The sequence below is a fragment of the Protopterus annectens genome, chromosome 2.part2 (assembly GCF_019279795.1).
Source record: "Protopterus annectens isolate FY-2018-M chromosome 2.part2, PAN1.0, whole genome shotgun sequence".
Classification (NCBI taxonomy): Eukaryota; Metazoa; Chordata; order Ceratodontiformes; family Protopteridae; genus Protopterus; species Protopterus annectens.
In genome coordinates this window covers 293607256-293629694 of record NC_056730.1, presented here as the reverse complement: position 1 = coordinate 293629694, position 22439 = coordinate 293607256, and the positions used below count along the sequence as shown (strand labels likewise).

Below are 22439 nucleotides of genomic sequence, written 5' to 3'. Positions count from 1 at the left end.
GATCAAAGTGATCAAGTCTTCGGCCATTTTGAGCATCTGTTTTTTTGGGCATGGAGGCCTGTCCATGAGGCTGTTGTACTTGTTTCTTTGTCTTTAAGGGTGCTTTAGCCTTTGAAGCTGAAGTCGTCTTAATGTATAACTGAGTTGGTCTGAAAACACCCTCAGAAGCAGAGGCCTACTCAGCGGCTCCAGACCCATCTGAGGGAATAGTCTCCAAAGGTCCAATACCTTGAGGCTCCAGCAGCCTAGGCGACTCCACGTGGGAGTCAGTAGTGGCCTGCAGGTCTAAAGTAGCAGGCGTCAGGGGCTGCGAAGGCGCCTCACTGTGAACCAGCGACTGGCTTGGAAGAAGCCTCGTCGTCGGTTTTGGATCTCGGATGCCTGTCCTCCTTTTCTTTGCGTTTCTTGTGAATTCCGGTAGTCGGATGGCTATCCGACGACATCGTAGAATTAAATCTTCTGCCAAAATAATGTAATGCAAAATCGTACCGACGCTTAATAGTGCGTTGGTTAAATCTACACAAAACCGACAACTAGCAATGTCGTGGTCAGGGCCTAGGCAAGGAATACAGTAGGAATGAAAGTCCTTATGAAGTATTTGCTTCCCACAAGAAATACAATTATTAACTTTCTGACATCGATCTGGAGCAAGAAAAAAGTTTCCCCAACAGGGTACTTAGCTTTTAAAGACGACTTCGGATCTGAAATTCGAACACGAAAATCTCAGGAGTCGGCCGACCGGCACTTGCGAACTGCTTATGCTTCGGGCACCACACAGCAAGAAAGATCGAGGAAAATGGCGTCGGCTGCATCTTTTATACCCCTGGCGCACTGAAGTCAGGGAAGAGGCGACAGCATCAGACGCCGGACCTAGACTTTGGAATTCAGGCTGACTGAGGGTAGCCTGCTAGCAGGATAACCCAAGTGTAATGACTGCAACAGTGAAACACTAAGAACATCTTGCTTTGCTGTGTCCGTTCCTTGTGCTTGGTTCCAAGCACAGAATCTCTTCCATTTATCAGCATAATATTTTCTAGTACTAGGCCTTCTGGCTTCCAAAATGACATCCATCGCAGATTTACTGAGAGGTGTTGCTTGAATAATTACATGATCAGCCATGCTGCCAGGTTCAGAGTTTGGAGCTGAGTGTGCAGAATTTGATTGCTCTGCTGAGACAGTAGATGAAGTATTTGAGGCAAGTACCAAGGAGGGAGTTGCGACATATTCCTTAGAATTGAGTACAAGTGCTGGCGCGGCCCGTCCGGATCAATTAAGATAATTTTTGTTTTTTCCTGTCTGACCTTTGGTAAGACCTTGGGGAGAAGAGGCAGAGGAGGAAAGGCGTAGACTGATAGGTTTTTCCAAATGAAGGATAGGGCATCCACTTTCCATGCTTGTCTGTGACACGTCCTTGTGCAGAATTTGTCCAGTTGATAATTTTGGGGAAGAGGCAAATAGATCTATGTCTGGGCTCCCCCATTTCTCTGTTATGCTGAAGACCTGTGGATCCAGTTTCCACTCATGAGGGTCCATAGGATTTCTGCTTAGGTCATCTGCCAGAGTATTTTGTTTTCCTGGCAGGAATTGAGCTTGAAGATGTACTTGGTAGGTAAAGGCCGTGTTCCACAATGCCATGGCTAGTCTGCAAAGGGGGTAGGAATGTGTACCCCCCCGCTTGTTTATGTACCACATAACCGTGGTGTTGTCCGTCTTTATCAGTAGTTGTCCTGGATGAAGTAAGTCCTTGAAGGCTGTCAGGGCATTCTGAACAGCTAGCATCTCTTTTTGGTTGATATACAGATGCATTTGTTTTGGGCTCCATATGCCCTGAATGCATCTCCCCGCCAGGTGGGCCCCCCAAGCATAGTCTGATACGTCTGTAGTTAGGGTTTGGGTGGCAGGGGGTAGAGTGAAAGACCGTCCCCTGTTCTGGTGACATGTCTCTGCCCACCAAAGAAACTCCTGTTGTAGACAGGGAATGAGAGGAATCATTGTTTCCAGACTGTGACAATGCTGACTCCATATACTTTTTAGATACCTTTGTAGTTTCCTCATATGCAGTCTTGCATATGGTATTAGTAGAATGCGGGATGCCATGAACTCCAAAGCCTGCAGAATTTGTCTTGCAGATAACTGGGTTTTTGTTGCCATCTGTTTGAAGTATATAGTCAGTTGTCTTTGTTTGTCCGGCTTAAGGTAAGCCATCTGGGCAGTTGTATTCAAGCTTGCACCCAGGAATGTAATTTTTTGAGGGGGTACCAGTTGTGATGTCTTTTCATTTATGGTGTACCCTAGGCATGTTAGAAGCCTTTTTACAAACGCCAGATGTTGAAGAAGAATATCCTTGTTTTCAGCTTGAATGAGACAGTCATCCAGGTACGGATAGATTTGTATGTTTCTGTCTGCAAAATGCAATTACTGGTGCCAAACACTTTGTAAAGACCCCGGGCGCAACAGTTAAGCCAAAGGGCAGTGCAGAGAATTGGTAATGCATAAAACCTGCATTGAAGCAGAGGTATCTTCTGCACAATTTATTTATTGGGATATGCAGGCATGCCTCAAGTCTAGAGACACTAGCCAAGCGTTCTTGCCCAGCATGGGCAGTAGCTGTTGTAAAGTCAGCATTTTGAATTTTGGGATGTCCAAGAATGTGTTCAAAATCGATAAGTCCAGTACTGGATGCCAGACATTGTCTTTTCTGGGTACCAGGAACAGTCTTGAATAAATACCTTGTCCTTTTTTCCTGTTCTGGTACTGGTTGAATAGCCCCCATATCCATGAGGGATGTAATTAATTTCTGAGCCTCTGCCCATTGATTTTGTGGCAGATCTGGCCAACCGTTTGGAATTGGCAAAGTATGGAAATGAAATCTGTACCCCTGGGATACTATGTTTAATACCCACTTGTCCTGGGTTAACTGCCAATTTTGAGCATGAAGTGCTAATCCCCCCCCAAGAGGGCTGCCAACAGATAAGTGCTTGGTGATGGTAGAGGGAAGTCATTGAGACAGTTTACTGTAGGGTTGTGCTTTGTTTCCTCCAGATTTGGAGGTAGAGGCACCCCATTGCTTTGACCTGTAAGAACCCTGTGATTGGTATCTAGAACCTTTTGATTGCCTGGATTTGCCTTGTGAGGCTCTGTTGGACACAGGAAAGGACCATTTTTTAGTAGGGGGGGGGCATCTTGATCATCTGTTTTTTAGGCAAAGGGGCCTGAGCATGTGGCTCATGCGTTGGTTTTTTAGACTTAGAAGTTTTTGTTTTTGAAGCTGGCGTCTGTTTTATATAGAAATGTTGAGGCCTGAAAAACCCTCAGAAGCCGGTGCCGGCTCAGGACCCATCCGAGGGAGAGACATCCGTGGGTTCAATACTCTGAGAATCTCGTGGCATACTGGACTTCGCATGGGTCTCGGTAGAGGCCTGCGACTCAAAAGTAGTGGGTATCAGGGGCTGCGAAAGCGCCTCACTGAGTACCGGCGACTGGCTTAGGAGAAGCTTCATCGGTTTTGGACCTAGACGGTCTGTCTCTGTCCTTTTCTTTGCATTTTTTGAGAACTCCGGTAGTCTGATTGCTATCTGATGACATTTCAGGGTAATTAAATCTGAATCCAAAATATTTTGAAGCAAAGATATACCGACACTTAATAGTCCGTTGGGTAAATCTAGCACAAAACCGACAGCAAGGCACGTTATGATCTGGGCTTTGGCAAGGAATACAGTACAAATGAAAATCCTTATAAGGTATTTGTTTCTCACAAGTAAAGCAATTATTAACTTTTACTGAAATCGGTAAATAGCAAAAAAAAGTTTCCCCAATGGGGTACTTAGCTATAATTGAAGACTTCGGTTCTGTAACTTGAATGCGAAAATTTCAGGAGTCGGCCGACCGGCACTTTGAACTGCTTCTGCTTCAGGCACCGTGCGGCAAGAAAGACTGGAGAAAATGGCATCAGCTGCATGTTTTGTACCCCTGATGGCCTGACATCATGGAGGAGGAGACAGCAGCTGACGCAGGACCCAGGACTATGGTATTCAGGCCGAATGAAGGCAACCTGCCAGCAGATTAACCCAAACGTAATGACTGCAACAGTGAAACACGAACATCCAGGACTGCAACAGTGAATACACTCGAACATCTACATTTATGGTAAGTGTACACAACTGTACTATGTTCTTTGTGTTTAACTGTTGCAGTCATTACATTTGGGTAGAATCCCAAAGCTATGGTTGGGATGATGGATTTATACAGCATTAGGAGCAGCTATAAGGTCCTGCAGGACAGCAGTGGCAAAGCCAACTCTGGATTTAGAAAAGAGAGGTAAATGGTAATGTTTGGTGAACGTATGAACTGAGCTCCAGGTAGCAGCTTCTAGAATGTCTCTGATAGGAAACCCTCTGAGAAAGGCTGCAGAAGTAGATGCAGCCCTAGTGGAATGAGATCTGATCCCCTTGGTGATAGGTTTACCATGGTGCATATAGCAGAAGGAATACAATGGCTCATCCATTTGTAAATAGTCTGCTTTGAAATAGCCTTTCCCTCTGTCCCTGCAGCAAATGCCACCAGTAGTTCAGATTTTCTTAGAGATTTTGTCCTGTTTAAGTAGAATCTAAGTTGTCTGTGTACGTCCAATGAATGCAGAATCTGCTCACCCTTGTTCTGTGGCTTGGGAAAGAAAGTTGGAAGATGAATGGTCTGATTAAGAGCCACACTGGATACCACCTTAAGCATGGAAAATGGACTGGTCCTGAGAGCCACCCTGTCCGGATGAAAAATAATGAAAGGCTCCACTGCCATAAGAGCCTGTAATTCTGAAATCATTCTAGCTGAAGTGACTGCTAAAAAGAAAGCTGTTTTCCAGGAGAGAAATTTTACGTCTGCAGTAGCAGCTGGTTCAAAAGAAGGGAAGAGTGAGTTTTTCCAAAACAAAATTGAGGTCCCATGCAGGAGTTGGTGCTCTCCTGGGAGGTCTTAAATTTTTGGCCCCTCTGAGATACTGCTTTAGCAGAGGATGAGAGAAGAGGGGAGGTTCTGTGTTGTAATGGGCTGAAATGGCAGAGGCATGGATTTTTATGGATGAAAAAGATAGGCCCTTGTAAAGCATCTCAGTTAAGTACTGCAGAATCTGAGGAATGTTGGGCATTGCTGTGCTTATTCCCTGTGATAGGTTCCAGGCACAGAATTTTTTCCAATTGTCAGCATAAGATTTTTTAGTACTAGGCCTTCTAGCCTCCAAAATGACATCCATCACAGGTTTGCTGAGGATGCCAAGGGTGAAATTAGTTGGATTAGCCACGCTGCAAGATTCAAAGTTTGGAGCAGAGTGTGCAGAATTAAGTACTTCTGCTGAGACAGTAGGTAAGGTGTCTGAGGCAGGTGCCATGGAGGAAGGTGTGACACATTGCGCAGGAGTGGGTACCAGTGTTGACGAGGCCAGTCTGGAGCAATCAGAATCATTTTTGGTTTGTTCTGTCCGACTTTTAGTAGAACTTTAGAGAGCAGAGGCAGAGGAGGGAAAAGCATAGACCGATAGGTTTTTCCAGCTGAATGATAAAGCATCCACTTTCCAAGCTTTTTTGTGATAAATTCTTGTGCAGAATTTGTCCAACTGATAGTTCTGGGGTGAGGCAAAAAGATTTATGTCTGGGCTACCCCATTTGCGTGTCAACATGTTGAAAACCTGTGGTTCCAGTTTCCATTCGTGTGGGCCCATAAGATTTCTACTTAGTTCATCTGCCAGGCAGGAATTGAGCTTGTAGTTGTATCTGATAGGTCAAGGCCGTGTTCCGCAATGCCATGGCTAGTCTGCAAAGGGGGTAGGAATGTGTACACCCCTGCTTGTTTATGTACCACATAACTGTGGTGTTGTCTGTCTTTATCATTAGTTGTCCTGCATGAAGGTAGTCCTTGAAGGCTGTCAGTGCATTCTGTACAGCTAGCATCTCTTTCTGATTGATATGTAGGTGCATTTGATTTGGGCTCCATTTGCCCTGAATGCACTTTCCTGCCAGATGAGCCCCCCAAGCATAGTCTGATGCATCTGTAGTTAGGGTTTGGGCGGCAGGGGGTGGAGTGAATGGCAGTCCCTTGTTTTGGTGGTAGGCCTCTGCCCACCATAGGAACTCTAGTTGCAGGCAAGGTATAATATGAATCATTGTTTCCAGGCTGTGACAATGTTGACTCCATAAACTTTTTAAGTACCACTGGAGTTTCCTCATATGCAGTCTTGCATATGGAATTAGAAGAATGCAGGAGGCCATGAACCCAAAGGCTTGCAGAATTTGTCTTGCAGATAGCAGTGTTTTTGTGGCCACTTGTTTGAAGTCAGTCACCAACTGAATTTGCTTTTCTGGCGTAAAGTAAGTCATCTGGGCAGTTGTATTCAAGCTTGCACCCAGGAATGTAATTTTTTTGAGAGGGTACCAAGTTGTGATTTATTTTAGTTTATGGTGTACCCTAGACAAGTCAGAACCCTTTTTACAAATGCCAGATGCTTTAGAAGAATGTCCTTGTTTACTGCCTGAAGTAGACAATCGTCCAGGTATGTATATATTTGAATATTTCTTTGCCAGCAAAATGCAATTACTGGTGCCAGGCACTTTGTGAAGACCCTGGGTGCAGTAGATAAGCCAAAGGGCAGTGCAGAGAACTGGTAATGCAAGTAGCCTGCTTTGAAGCGGAGGTATCGTCTGCAAGATTCCCTGATTGGGATATGCAGGTAAGCCTCTTAAGTCTAGAGTTACCAACCAGGCATCTTTGCCTAGCATTGTAGTAACTGTTGAAGAGTCAGCATCTTGAATTTTGGAATGTCCAGAAATGTGTTTAGAGTGGATAAGCCCAGAATTGGACGCCATGATTTGTCTTTTCTGGGTACCAGGAAAAGTCTTGAATAGAAACCTTGTCCCTTTTCTTCTTCTGGTACTGGTTGAATAGCCCCCCATGTTCATGAGGGACAGAACTTGTTTCTGGGCCTCTGCCCACTGATTTGGGGGTAGATCTGGCCATCCATTTGGGATTGGCAACGTGTGGAAATGAAATCTGTATCCCTGGGATACTATATTTAAAACCCATTTGTCCTGGGTAATAAGTTGCCAGTTTCATGCATGAAGTGCCAGTTTCCCCCCCAAAGGGGCGGCTAAAAGGTAAGTGCTTGGTGATTGTAGAGGGAAGTCATTGAGACTGTTTACCATAGGGAGGTGCCTTGTTGTTTCCAGATTTGGAGGTGGAGGCACCCCATTGTTTTGTTCTAAAAGTTCCTTGTGACTGAAACATGGAGCCTTTGGAATGTCTTGATTTGACTTGAGCGGCTCTCGAGGGGACTGGAAAGGGCAAGTTCTTAGTAGGCCAGTGCCTACTAAATCTTGGAGGTTGCACTTGTAAGAAATCTTTCACAGTTTGCATAGATTTAGCTTTATCTTCCATCTTTTTTTAACACTTCTTCAGCCTTATTACCAAAGAGACAGTCCTGTTGTAAAGGAGCATCCAACAATTTTGCTTTAACATGGTCAGGCAGAGTTTGCTCTTTGAGCCAAGCATGCCTTAGCACAGATCCAGTTACAGCAGCCCTGCAAGAGGCCTCCAAGGAATCAAAACCACATTGCAAAGTATGTTTTCCAGCTTGTTCAGCTGAATGTAATAAATCCTGCAAATCTTTATTTTCCACACAGTCAGAGATTAACATCATTTTTTGTTTAAGTAGTCCCATGATATGCTGTTGATATTTAAGCATATGAAATTGACAGTTTAAAGCCCTGACTGCTAAGGTTGCAGACGTGTAAACCTTCTTACCCCATCTATCCTAAGCCCTGGAATCTCTATCAAAAGGGGTAGGATTTTTAGCAGTAGAGGCTTTAATGCCCTTGGGACCATAAGAAATGTTTTCAGGATCAACAATAGGATGTGAAAAGGAATTTGTGGGAGTATGGAACCTGTAGTATCTGTCTGGCTTACTAGGAGCTGGAGGCAGAGAATCAGGAGTCATACTAGAATCTGAAAAAACATCAACAATGTCTAGAACAGGAGGTATAGCCAAAGGCCTATGCTGAGGAAGAAGAAGAAAACCCCTAAGTCGCTTTTTAAATTCAGAGAAATCCTGACTTTCCCAGTGGAAATGTTCCCTTAAGGTATGTAAAGTTTCCCCAAAAGAGAAATCCTCAGGGGGAGAAGCAGAAGGAATGGAATCTTCTGCATCAGAGTCCTCATAAGTAGGAATAGACAAATCCTGTTCATTAGAAGAGTCAGAAGAAATAGAATCCTGTTCAGAAGATTCAAAATCAATGTCTTGCCTAGGTCTCTTAGCAGGAGGGGGTTGGCTACCCCTGATCAAGGTAATTAAATCTTCAGTCATTTTGATAATTTGTTTTTTTAGGTATAGGGGCCTGCACACGTGGCCCAAGTGTCAGTATTTTTAGACATAGAAGTAGATTTTCGCCTTAGTTTTGAAGATGGCATCGGTTTAAAATACAAATCTTTAGGCCTGAAAACACCCTCAGAAGCCAGTGCCTGCACAGAGGCTCCGGACCCATCTAAGGTATACATATCCGCGGGTTCAATACTTAAAAGCATCTCGCAGCATACGGGACTCCAAATGGGTCTCAGTAGAGGCCTGCTAATAAAAAGTAGCGGGTATCAGGGGCTGCAAAACCACCTCACTGAGTACTGGCGAACTAGCGACTGGCTTAGGAGAAGCGTAGTCAGTTTTGGACCTCGACTGCCTGTCTCTGTCTTTTTCTTTGCACTTTTTAGGTATTCTGGTAGTCAGATTGTTAACCGATGTCATTTCTGGATAGTTAAATCGTGAGCCAAAATATTTAGAAGCAAAAATTCACCGGCGTTTAATAGTGCGTTGATTAAATCTAGCACAAAACCAACATCAAGGTACGTTTTGATCAGGGCCTAAGCAAGGAATACAGTACAAATGAAAATCCTTATGGAGGTATTTGCTTCCCACAAGTAATGCAATTATTAACTTTTACTGACATCGGTAAGGAGCAAGAAAAAAAGTTTCCCCAATTGGGTACTTAGCTTTTAGTTGAAGACTTCGGTTCTGAAACTCGAAAATGAAAATTTCAGGAGTCGGCCGATCGGCACTTGCAAACTGCTTCTGCTTCGGGCACCGCGCGGCAAGAAAGACTGATGTAATGGTGTCGGCTGCATGTTTTATATCTCTGACAACCTGACGTCATGGAAGAAGGGACAGCAACCGACGCAGGACCCAAGACTTTGCTAATCAGGCCGACTGAGGGCAACCTGCCAGCAGATTACCCAAATGTAATGACTGCAACAGTGAAACACAAAACATCAGTATTGAAAACCAAAAGAAAAGGCAAGAAAATAACTACCAGCAATGGTAGATCACAGAGATACCCTGTTAGGGAAAAAGGGTAAGCAAAGGGAAAAGAAATACCACCAATGGTACAAAAGATTTACTATTTAGTAGAATAGTAGACAAGAGGTAGGATCAGAAAATTAGTTAAAAGTTCCTAATGACCTGCGAAAATAACTAAGGGGCAGTAGCAAAAGTTTAAGATTAGGATAAAAGTTAAAGATGGTTACATTAACTCTCAAAACACCACTATTACAGCTTGAACGAGGAAGCCGCATCTGATCAAGATGGCGGAGAATGAGACCTGAGGAAAAGGGGATGGAATGGTGCATTATGGATAGAGGGAGGAGCTTGACAGCTGGATCCGAAGTCTGGATCTGAGGATCAGATCCAAACCCATGGGTTAAGGAAGAATGAAAAGTACATCATCAGATGTGTGTTAGCCTCTGATTGAGAAAACGTTCAAAAACAATTATGTTTAATTTAACTCATGAAAAGGATAACTCAGCCTTAGAACCCACAAGAAATAGTCCCTGGCATTAGAAAATAAATTCTTAAGCTACAAGAGCTCTGATAAAGGTGCACATTTAAATACAATGACTCTAAAAATTCTTAGCTGTCGAAATTTCACTAATGACTGTAAGTGGTGGACTGCAATACTTAAGCCTCATGGTAAACAAAAACATTATCAGTAACAGTCAGTTCATGTACAGCTTCCATCAAGTAAAATCAGAAGATGCATAGAATCTTTAAGGAAAGGAAACCGTGGCTAAATGAAAAGGAAAATCAAAAACAGTTGTCCAGGATGATTTCACTTCAATACTGGGTGAAAAAATGGTAGAGAAAAAATGACTTCATCCAACAAAGCATTATGGGAATCAAGTAAATAGTGACAAAAGCAACTGGTATGCTCTGTAAGTCAATTTCAACATACCACTAAACTACAGTGATTCACATATTTTACCAGATTTTATGTGAAGAATTAAAATTGATTCTATTAACTTTTCCAAACATTAAATCAGGGTATTAGGCTTGTCTACATACCACATTTCTACTGTTGATATCACCCAAATAAACCACATAATTCATTTGAGGCGCCCAAGTCTGAATCTCTCTTTGCCAGGAAGTGATGGTAGAAAGGGGCACAACCAGTAAAAAGGGCCCAAAGAGTTGATGCTCATGAAAGAGATAGCTGAGAAAAGAGATAGTCTGAATTGTTTTTCCAAGGCCCATCTCATCTGCAAGGATACAGCTGTTTCCTCTGTGGAATAAACACGATAAAAAGCAGCATGTTAATTCACGTGTTCAGAAGACTACCATATGTGGAAAGAAAAAAAATTTCTGAAAACGCAATTTCTTGAGGGCAATCTTTTTAAAATAATCTTCAAGAAAATAAACATGCAATTTTATGACTCAAGGATAGTGGACGTATATTCCCTATAATGTATCAACAGACAAGCACAAACTCTTAGGTATAAAACATTTACAGATTGCCACGCATTACTTCCGAGTGACGCCTCTAGGTGCATCTGCAGTTAACTAGTACTGACGTCGCTAGGCGTCAAATATTGCTTGTTCATTTTTGTATCTATAATTCCATAACCATGCCATGTACAAGGTTTTAAAAGATTTCATCTTAAAATTTACACGATAAACTCAACACCACTAATATTTGACCTCTGTTTAGACAAGGTAAATAGATATTAACTATTGTTTTATGACACTGATATATGCAGATATAATTTTCACATTTTTCTAAATATCTCAATAACCAGGTAACACAGACAGACCTCCTTAGCCTCAAATGAAAGGTCTCAGCTAGATGAATAAAATGCTGCTGACAGTGCGTGTCTATAACTTGAGTAGCTGCAGAGATATTAGTTGTTTACAAAATATTACAAATGTAATAATTACGGTTTACTCTGATTTATAAAATTTGGTTTAAGACCTAGAACCTATACAATACTACCATTATAAAAACAGCTTGGGCTGAAGAGTTTGCCATTTATACTTCTTTCACAATCCTTACAGTTCCTGAGATATGAGCATTTGTTAGAATGGTGAGGACTTAATTTGATTCTATCAAAAGGCATCGGCTCCGCCCATTGGGAGTTACAGTGCAAACTTCCTGAGCTCCATTGGAGTGAATGAGTTTTAAGAAACAAATGGATTTGGTTCTCTGTTACACACATTGTCTACTTCATAGTGTGTGTGTGTGTGTGTGTGTGTGTGTGTGTGTGTGTGTGTGTGTGTGTATATATATATATATATATATATATTTATATACACACACACACCCCAAATAATCTAGCATTTCAGTTTTTCGTCCTCAGTTGAAACATTTTTTACACATACATTCAATAGCCATTTCAACCAAAAATCCAAAAGGAAAGTCGATAAGCAAAAAAAAAAAAAAAAAAATGAAAGAGCAAAAACCAATGATGCCCCGTCTTAGTAGGCCATACCCCAACCAATCACTGGCAGTGAACAGGAAAAAACAGACCGGTTTTGACCCCTGGCATCCTCAGTGTATACAGCAAGCTGACACATTACTATGGCTGACATAGGGGGTGCGACTGTTGTGTGGGATAATGTTGAGTATGGCAATAAAGTGAATAGACAACTGCATGACAAAACTGCTTACAGCAAAATATTTAATCCTGTTTATTCGTTTAAACTGCAAATCAAAAATTGTTTGATGGAAGCTTAGAATAAAGGTTTGATTGATGACCATTTAGTTCAAAGGCTGAGGGTAGATTATCCCCAGTCACCTTATTTTTATTTACTACCTAAAATTCATAAATCTAGGAATAACCCACCGGGTCGACCAATTGTTTCGGGAATAGGGTCTGTTACTAAATCTATTTCAGTTTATTTGTAGAGTAAAATGAAACCTTTACTAATGTTTGTGTGAGCACATATAAAAGATACAAAAAGTCCAATTGTGTACACTTACCATAAATGTAGATCTTCGAGTGTATTCACTGTTGCAGTCATCACATTTGGATTATCTGTTTGCAGGTAGCCCTCAGTCGGCCTGATTATCAAAGTCTTGGGTCCTGCTTCGATTGCTGTCTCATATCTTCCATGACGTCAGGTAGTCAGGGGTATAAAGCATGCAGCAGACACCATTACATCAGTTTTTCTTGCCCTAGATGTCAGGTGCCCCCATAATGGGAAGCAATTATATACAAGGTTACACCTCCAACAAAAAGCAAATACACCAGAAAGCTTTAAGCATAGTAAACAAGAATAAGGTATAGTCAATAGAAGTCAGGGGGCTGGAGGGAGGGTAACTAGGACTGCAACAGTGAATACACTCGAACATCTACATTTATGGTAAGTGCACACAACTGTACTATGTTCTTCGTGTTTCACTGCTGCAGTCATCACATTTAGGTAGATTCCCAAAGCTAAGGATGGGAGGAGGCAATTAGATAGCATTAGGACCAGCTATAAGACCCTGCAACACTGCAGTGGCAATGCCAGCTCTGGATTTAGAAAAAATTGGCAAGTGGTAATGCTTGGTGAAGGTATGTACAGAACTCCAGGTAGCAGCTTCTAGAATGTCCCTGGTAGGGACACTTCTGAGAAAGGCTGTAGAGGTAGATGCACAGTCCTGGTGGAATGTGGCCTTATCCCCTGTGGGGTAGGTTTTCCATGGTGCTTATAGCAGAAATGAATGCAATGGCCTATCCACTTAGAAATGGTTTGCTTTGAAATGGCATTCCCCTCTGCCCCTGCAGCAAATGCAAGCAACAGTTGTTCAGATTTCCTGAGAGGCTTAGTAATGTCCAAGTAAAATCTAAGTTGTCTGTGCATGTCCAAGGAGCGCAGTATTCGTTCCCCTTTGTTCTGTGGATTAGAAAAGAAGGTTGGCAAATGAATGGACTGAATAAGGGCCACACTGGATACCACCTTGGTCATAAAGGAAGGATTGGTCCTGAGGGACACCCTGTCCGCATGAAAGATGATGAAAGGCTCCACTGCCATGAGGGCCTGTAATTAAGACACCCTTGAAGTGATGGCAAGAAGGAAGGCTGTTTTCCAAAAAAGGAATTTAAACTCTGCATTTGCAGCTGGTGCAAAGGGAGGTAGACTGAGCGTCTCCTATACAAAATAAAGGTCCCAGGCTGGAGTAGGGGCTCTCCTGGGCGGTCTTAAGTTTTTGGCCCATCTGAGGAATTGCTTCAGCAGTGGATGAAAGAAGAGGGGTGGCTCTGTAGTGTAATGTGCTGAAATGGCAGAGGCATGAATTTTGATGGAAGTAAAGGAAAGGCCCTTGTGAAGCATTTCAGTTAAGTATTGAAGAATATGTGGTAAGTTGGGCTCTGCTGTGCCCACCCCCTGAGTTTGGCTCCAGAAACAGAATCTTTTCCATTTTTCAGCATAGGATTTTCTAGTACTAGGCCTCCTTGCCTCCAGAATGACATCAATCACTTGCTTACTGAGGGATGGTAATGGAGAGATCAGGTAATCAGCCAGGCTGCAAGGTTCAGGGTTTGAAGCTGTGGGTGCAGAATTTGGCCCTCCTGCTGGGACAGCAGGGCAGGGGTCTGAGCCAGGTGCCATGGTGCCGGCAGTGACAGACTGCGCAAGAGGGGTACCAGTGTTGGCGTAGCCAGTCTGGTGCAATCAGTATTGTCCTTGGTTTGTCCTGTTTGATCTTTAGTAGCACTTTGGAGAGGAGAGGCAGAGGGGGAAGGCATAAACTGAGAGGTTTTCCCAAGTGAAGGACAGGGCATCCACTTTCCAAGCTTGTTTGTGGGAAGTCCGTGTGCAGAATTTGCCCAACTGGTAGTTCTGAGGGGAGGCAAGCAGGTCTATCTCTGGGCTCCCCCATTTGTTTCTCAACATGTTGAATATCTATAGTTCCAGTTTCCACTCATGTGGGTCCATGAGATTTCTGCTTAGGTCGTCTGTCAGTGAATTTAGTTGCCTGGCATGAACTGAGCTTGTAGGTGCACTTGGTAGCTCAAGGCTGTGTTCCACACAGCCATGGCTTGTCTGCAGAGAGGGTATGAGTGGGTTCCCCCCTGCTTGTTTATGTACCACATAACAGTGGTGTTGTCCATCTTTACCAAAAATTGTCCTGAAGAATGTGGTCCTTGAAGGCTGTCAGAGCATTCTGTACAGCTAACATTTCTTTTTGATTGATATGCAGGTGCATATGACTTGGGTTCCATTTGCCCTGAATGCACTGCCCTGCCAAGTGAGCCCCCCATGCATAGTCTGATGCATCTGTTGTTAGGGTTTGGGCAGCAGGGGGTAGAGTGAATGGCAGTTCCTTGTTTTGGTGGCAGGTCTCTGCCCACCAAAGGAACTCTATCTTTAGACAAGATATGATAGGAATCATTGATTCTAGGTCCTGAGAATGTTGACACCATAGGCTTCTTAAATACCATTGTAGTTACCCTCTTGCATTCTACTAATTCCATACGCAAGAGGCCATGAACCCCAGGGCTTGCAGTAATTTCCTTGCAGATAGCTGGGTCTTTGTGGCCTGTAGCTTGAAGTAGGCTGTCAAATGAATTTGTTTCTCTGGTGTGAGGTAGGCCATCTGAGAAGTTGTATTAAAGCTTGCTCCCAGGAATACAATTTGTTGGCACGATACAAGATGTGATTTCTTTTCGTTTATGGTGTACCGCAGAAAAGTTAGTAATTTCTTTACAAATGCCAGATGATTTAATAGTATGTCCTGGCTTTTTGCCTGAATTAGACAATCATCCAGGTATGGGTATATTTGAATATTTCTTTACCTGAAAAATGCAATGACTGGAGCTAGGCACTTTGTGAACACCCTGGTTGCAGTAGATAAGCCAAAGGGCAGTGCAGGGAACTGATGGTCCATGTAACCTGCTCTGAAGCATAGGTATCTTCTGCAAGATTCCCTTACCGTGATGTGCAGGTAGGCTTCCTTTAAATCCAGTGTTGCCAACCAGGCATTTCTGCCTAGCATGGGCAGCAGCTGATTAAGAGACAGCATTTTGAATTTTGGGATTACCAAAAAAGTATAAATGAATAAGGTAACCCGGTCACCAACACGATAAACAACATTGAAATTAGCAAGTATGATGACCCAGAAGGTAAAACAATAAAGCATAGAACTGAAGCTGCCACAGGAAACAGAAGTTTAATCCACAAGCCACAAACAGTTCACATAAACGCCTCAAAATACACAGTACGTTTTCTTTTCTCCTACTTCATCAGATGTGGGCTGCTTCCGAAGCCACCACCTTTTATAGAGCACATCATTTCAATTAACAAATCAGCTTTGCTAAGCAATCAACTTGTAATTGAGAAAAAGTGAAAAAAGTGCTTGTGTGCTTTTAACATGATAAAAATTTAAAGATGTGTGCCAATACATTACTAAATCACATAATCTTATTATAAATAACCATTCACTTTTAAAACTGTGTTCAATTTTGGTAAAATGCATGAATGAATTAAAAAATACTAAAGTAAAAAATGAAATGAAACTTTCCTTTGATGAAAGAAATACTTCTGCAACTACTGTTCAATCTCAGCCTTACTACAGGATATGTGCCCAAAGAGTGGCGTACAGCAACAGTGGTCCCTCTCCATAAAGGTAATGCCTCAACGGATCCTGGAAACTATCGCCCCATAAGCCTGACTAGCTTGGTCTGCAAAGCTATGGAAAGGATCATCATGGACCTCATAAATAAAGATATTGGGGACCTACAGACACTAGATCTTTCCCAGTTCGGCTTTGTTAAGGGCAGATCCTGCCTCTTAAACCTGGTTGATTTCTTTGAAACAGTCACCAAGGCCATTGACGAGGGGAAGGTGGTCCACACAGCCTACCTGGACCTCGCAAAAGTCTTCGATACAATACCCCACTCGGGCATTATAGATAAGCTCACCAGCTTAAATATAAACCCCTATGTCACTAGATGGATTGCAAACTGGCTCAAGGACAGAACCCACATGGTTAGAATTGCTGGAGCCATGTCAGACTCCAAACCAGTTACAAGTGGTGTCCCACAAGGCTCAGTTCTGGGACCTCTCTTGTTCGGTATATATTTCTCGGAGGTACAGGCCAACACGGAAGGACTGTGGCTGACCAAGTTCGCAGATGACTGCAAACTGGGCGCCATAATCGACTCTCCAGCCGACAAGCATCCTCCAAAAGGGCCTCATAGAAACAGACAACTGGTGCCAGAGCCATGGCCTCAAGCTAAATGCCAAAAAGTGTATAGTCATCCCTTTGGAAAAAACAAAGTGCCCACAAATTACCACATAGGTGGTAATCCATTAACTACAGAAGAAGTAATTAGGGACCTGGGGACCCAAGTTGATAGCAATCTCTCATTTGACAACCACGTGGCCAAAGTGGTTAGAAAAACATTTTATATAGCCCACCTAATCATGAAGGGATTCACATCTAGATCAGGGGAGGTCATCGTGCCTCTTTACTCATCCCTCATCAGGCCCATAATTGAGTACAATGCCCCTTTTGGGATGTACCTTACCAGACACCTGCAGCAACTGGAAAGACCCCAAAAGTACCTCACCAAGAGGATCAAAGGGCTCAAACAGATGCCATATGCTGCCCGGATAAAGAAACTCCAATTCTACTCAGTGGCATACCGCCTGTTCAGAGGCGATCTGTGCCTGACGTATAAAGCCATGTCCAACCCGGAATTAATGGACATGCTGCACTTCAGAAAATCCAAATCCCATCGAGCCACGCCGAGAGACTTGAACCTCAGCACTGAAATAAATAGGACATGCTGGAGGGACAGATTCATAACCCAGAGGCTCCCTTCACTCTGGAATAAAATCCCAGTCCAGGTTAGGCAGAGTCCCTCATTGACTCTATTCAAGAGGAATCTTGATGAGTGGATGGGAGATCGTAGGTTTACCCCGGGTATCATTTCTGTGTCACTGTTAGACAGAGGCACAGTATACTAACCTCGAAAAAGGGCATAGCAAAATAAATTTAAAATGGGTGGCGAAAGCCAAACACACTCTGGCTAGGCTTATAAATGCCCTAGGGCAGATAGCCTAGTATGGAACCTATGAACCTATAAAAACTAATCCATTTAGCACCATCTAGTGGCCAAAGATTTTGCAAGGAGCAACAAAATAACAAACCATTCCCTTTTCCTTAAAACATAACTTGCATATAGTGTGTTCTAAAAATGCCTACTTTAATATATATTTGGTCTATAAATACATACATATGTTAAAAATACATAATTAACATATTACTGTTTAATTAAAAAAACTTATTAAAAACCATGTTATTAAAATTGCATTTAAATAAACATTGTAATAACAATTACTTAAAAAAAGATGTTTAGTAAAAAGTAATAAGTATAGATGTTGCTGAAAAGGAAATAAATACAAGAAATGTGGATGAGAATTTCAGTAATGCATTGGTATTAGAGTACAATGCCAGTTCAATGATAGTGAGAGAAATAGCTGAAAATGAATGGAATAGATTCATAGCTTTTCACTGATTTGGACAACATCTCAAAGTAATTTAAAGGTAGTATATAAAAATTCCAATAATCTCAAAAAACTGTTGGATGGTAATACAGATACCCGATATTCCAATAGGAGAATAAAGAAAGGAACATTTAAATGTGGTCATTGTTCTCAATGCACCTATGTTATAAACAAAGAAGCTTTTATAGAAAGTAGAAACAAAGCTAGAAAGTAGGGACTACAATAATTGTGATTCTAAAAGCTTGGTATACCTGGCATTGTGTAAGACATGCCAAGGTTTTTATGTTGGAAAAACAGAAAGGTAACTAAAAAGGAGAATATACGAGCATATATATGACATACAGGTAAAAAAGGAAACAAATGCACTATATAAGCATACTAAGGAATGCCCGGAGGCACAATTTACATTTTATGTTATTGAGAGAGTAGACATAGATAAAAGGGGAGGGCTGTGGGAAGAAAGAATAGAATATAGGGAGCTGTACTGGCAACTATTACTAGAGGCAAACAAAGCCCCTGGTCTTAATGAAAATATTTCCATAGCCCCCCTTTTGAAAATAAGATCAGCCAAATTGTAATATGCGTCTAATAGGAATTTCAAGAAAGTTGCTCAAACCCTATAAAATGTCCTAAATGCTTTATAAACTCTACATACTTTTTACTAAACATCTTTTTTTAAGAAATTTTTATTACAATGTTCATTTAAATGCAATTTTAATAACATGGTTTTTAATAAGTTTTATTTAATTAAACAGTAATATGTTAATTATGTATTTTTAACATATATATGTATTTATAGACCAAATATATATTAAAGTAGGCATTTTTAGAACACACTCTATGTAAATTATATTTTAAGGAAAAGGGAATGGTTTGTTATTTTGTTGTTCCTTGCAAAATCTTTGTTTGGCCACTAGATGGTGCTAAATGGATTAGTTTTTGCAGAAGTATTTCTATCATCAAAGGAAAGTTTCATTTCATTTTTTACTTTAGTATTTTTTAATTCATTCATGCATTTTACCAAAATTGAACACAGTTGTAAAAGTGGATGGTTATTTATAATAAGATTATGTGATTTAGTAATGTATTGGCACACATCTTTAAATTTTTATCATGTAAAACAAAATGTTAACATCAGGTTAAATGCACTTTTTCTCAATTACAAGTTGATTGCTTAGCAAAGGTGATTTGTTAATTGAAATAATGTGCTCTATAAAAGGTGTTAGCTTTGGAAGCAGTCCACATATGATGAAGTAGGAGAAACGAAAACGTACTGTGTATTTGGAAGAAGCATTTATGTGAACTGTTTGTGGCTTGCGGATTAAACTTCTGTTGCCTGTGGCAGCTTCGGTTCTATGCTTTATTATTTTACCTTCTGGGTCATCATACTGTAATTACCAAAAAAATGTTTAGGATAGACAGGTCCAGGATAGGATGCCAGGAATTCTCTTTTCTGGGTACCAGGAAAAGTCTTGAATAGAAACCTTGCCCCCCATTCTTCTTCTGGGACAGGTTAAATAGCCCTGATGCTTAGAAGAGAGAAAACTTGCTTTTGAGCCTCTGCCCACTGATTTGGGGGTAGGTCTGGCCAACCATTTGGGGTTGGTAAAAAGTGGAAGTGGAATCTGTATCCTTGGGAAACATTTGTCTTGGGTAATGAGTTCCCAATATTTTGCATGCAGGGCGATATTTCCCCCTAAAGGAATGGTCAGTTGAGCAGGGCTTGGAAGGTTTAAAGTTATGTCACTGAGACAGTTTACCATAGGGGGGAGTCTTACTATTCCCAGCTTTGGAAGTGGGAGCCCCTCACTGCTTGGGCCTTTGAGTACTTTGGGACTGAAGCCTGGGTGTTCTGCTGGTTCTGGGTTTGGACTGAAGGCCTGGAAGAGGCAGGAAAAGACCAATTCTTAGAGGGCCAATGCCTACTAAATCTGGGAGTCTGTACTTGCAGGAAATCTTAACAGTTTGCATAGATTTAGCTTTTTCCTCCATCTTTAAGTACTACTTTTGCTTTGTTGCCAAACAGGCGGTCTTGGTTTAAGGGAGCATCTGGTAATTTAGCTTTAACATGACCTGGCAAAGACTGCTCCTTAAGCCAAGCATGGCTTCTAAGTACAGACCCAGTGACAGCAGCCCTTCAGGATGCCTCTAATGAATCAAAACCACATTGCAAAGTATGTTTTCCAACTTGTTGAGCAGAATGCATTAAATCCTGTAATTCTTTACTTTCAGCAGAGTCAGGAATCAACATAATTTTCTGTTTAAGCAATCCAATAATATGCTGCTAATACTTTAACATATGAAATTGGCAGTTTAAGGCCCTAATGGCCAAAGTTGCATAAGTGTAAACCATCTTACCCAATCTGTCCAGGGCCCTGGAATCTCTATCAGAGGGGGTAGGGTTTTAGGCAGTAGCAGCCTTAATGCCCTTGGGTCCCTGTGAAATGGTCTCAGGATCCGCAGAAGGATTTTTAAAGAGGAACTTGTGAGAGTCAGGAACCCTGTAATACCATCAGGTTTTGTGGGAGCAGAAGGTAAAGTGTCAGGGGCCAGGCTAGATTCCGAGAAGGCATCATCTACAATGTCCAGTACAGGAGGAATAGCTAAAGTCCTGTATTGAGGTAGGAGTAAGAACTTCCTAAGCCTCTTTTTAGAGTCAGACTAATCCTGGCATTCACAGGGGAAATGCTCCCCAAGAGTATGCAAGGTTTCACCAAAAAGAGGGGAAGCAGAGGGAATGGAGTTCTCTGCATCAGAATCCTCATAAGTAGATAAGGGTAACTGCTGGTCATCAAAGATGAAGTACAGTTGTGTACACTTACCATAAATGTAGATGTTCGAGTATATTCACTTTTGCAGTCATTACTCTTGGGTTATCCTGCTGGCAGGCTACCCTCAGTCGGCCTGAATTCCGAGGTCAGGTCCAGCGTCGGTTGCTGTCGCCTCTTCCCTGACGTCAGAACGCCAGGGGTATAAAAGATGCAGCAGACACCATTTTCTTCAGTTTTTTTTGCCCCGGATTGTCAGGTGTCCCCCAAAAGGGTAGGCTAAAAAATGTGCCAATAAAACATGCATGCACCAAAATATATTATACCTTCATCTAAAAGCAAATACACCACATAGGTTGTATAGATTAGAGAAGTGCAGATAAGTTCCAGCAAAGAAATGGAGGATGGAGGGTGGGTAACCTGGACTGCAACAGTGAATACACTTGAACATCTACATTTATGTTAAGTGTACACAACTATACTATGTTCTTCGTGTTTCACTGTTGCATTCATTACACTTGGGTTGAATCCCAAAGCTATGGTTGGGAGGCTGGAGCTAATATAGCATTAGGAGCGGCTATGAGGCCCTGCAGAACTGCAGTTGCAAAGCCTGCCCTGGATTTAGAGTACAGTGGTAAATGATGGTACTTTGTAAAGGTTATGCACTGAACTCCAGGTAGCAGCCTCTAACATGTCTTTGGTTGGTACTCCCCTGAGGAAGGCTGCTGAAGTGGCTGCTGCTCTGGTTGAATGTGGCCTAATGCCCTTAGGCACTGGCTTGCCATGTTGTGAATAGCAGAAACGAATGCAGTGGCCTATCCACTTAGAAATAGTCTGCTTTGAGATAGCCTTTCCTTGTGATCCTGCAGCATATGCTACTAGTAGTTGCTCTGACTTTCTGAAAGCTTTGGTTCTGTTCAAGTAGAAGCGTAGTTGTCTGTGTATGTCCAAAGAATGCAGAATTCTCTCCCCCTTATTCTGTGGGTTTGGATAGAAAGTAGGCAGATGAATAGCTTGGTTAAGGGCCACACTGGACACTACCTTAGGCATGAATGTCGGGTTTGTCCTCAGAGAAACCCTGTTTGGATAAAAAATGATAAAAGGTTCCACAGCCATGAGTGCCTGTAGCTCTGAGACTCGCCTTGTAGAAGTTATTGCTAGGAGCAGAGCTGTTTTCCCAAGATAAAAACTTTATATCAGCTGTAGCGGCTGGCTCAAACGGAGGCAGGGTGAGTTTTTCAAAGACATAATTGAGGTACCATGCAGGTACTGGTGATCCCCTTGGAGGCCTTAAGTTTTTGGCTCCTCTGAGGTACTGCCTTAACAAAGGATGAGAAAAAATTGGTGGCTCTGTATTGTAATGAGCCAAAATGGCAGAGGCATGAATTTTAATTGATGAAAAGGATAGGCCTTTGTCCAGCATCTCAGTTTAGTACTGCAAAATCTGAGGAATATTTAGTACAGCTGTGTCAATTCCTTGTGCCTGGTTCCAAGCACAGAATCTCTTCCATTTTCCAGCGTAAGATTTTCTGGTACTTGGCCTTCTGGCCTCCAAAATGACATCCATCACAGTTTTAGTGAGGGGCGCATTTTGCATGACTATATTAACCGCCATGCTGCCAGATTTAAGGTCTTTAGCTGGCTGTGCAGGATCTGATTGTGTTATTGGGGTAGTAGATGAGGTATCTGAGGCAAGGTCCAAGCCAGGCATTGAGACAAGTTCCTTAGAATTGGATACCAGTACTGACGGGGCCAGTCTGGGGCAATCAGTATCATTTTTGGCTTCTCTTGTCTGACCTTTAGGAGTACCTTGTGGAGGAGAGGCATATACTGCTACGTTTTTCCAGCTGAAAGACAGGGCGTCCACTTTCCAT

General features: G+C 42.2%; 1 protein-coding gene across 1 annotated transcript in view; it reads right to left on the bottom strand.

Annotated features, from left to right (window-relative positions):
- Window positions 1-22439, bottom strand: part of CHD1 (chromodomain helicase DNA binding protein 1) — a gene marked incomplete in the record, with an annotated part of 4694407 nt that overhangs the window by 3245530 nt on the left and 1426438 nt on the right. The window contains 1 exon segment of the mRNA XM_044063873.1: window positions 10367-10583. Within this exon segment, the coding sequence (XP_043919808.1) occupies window positions 10367-10583 (217 nt within the window).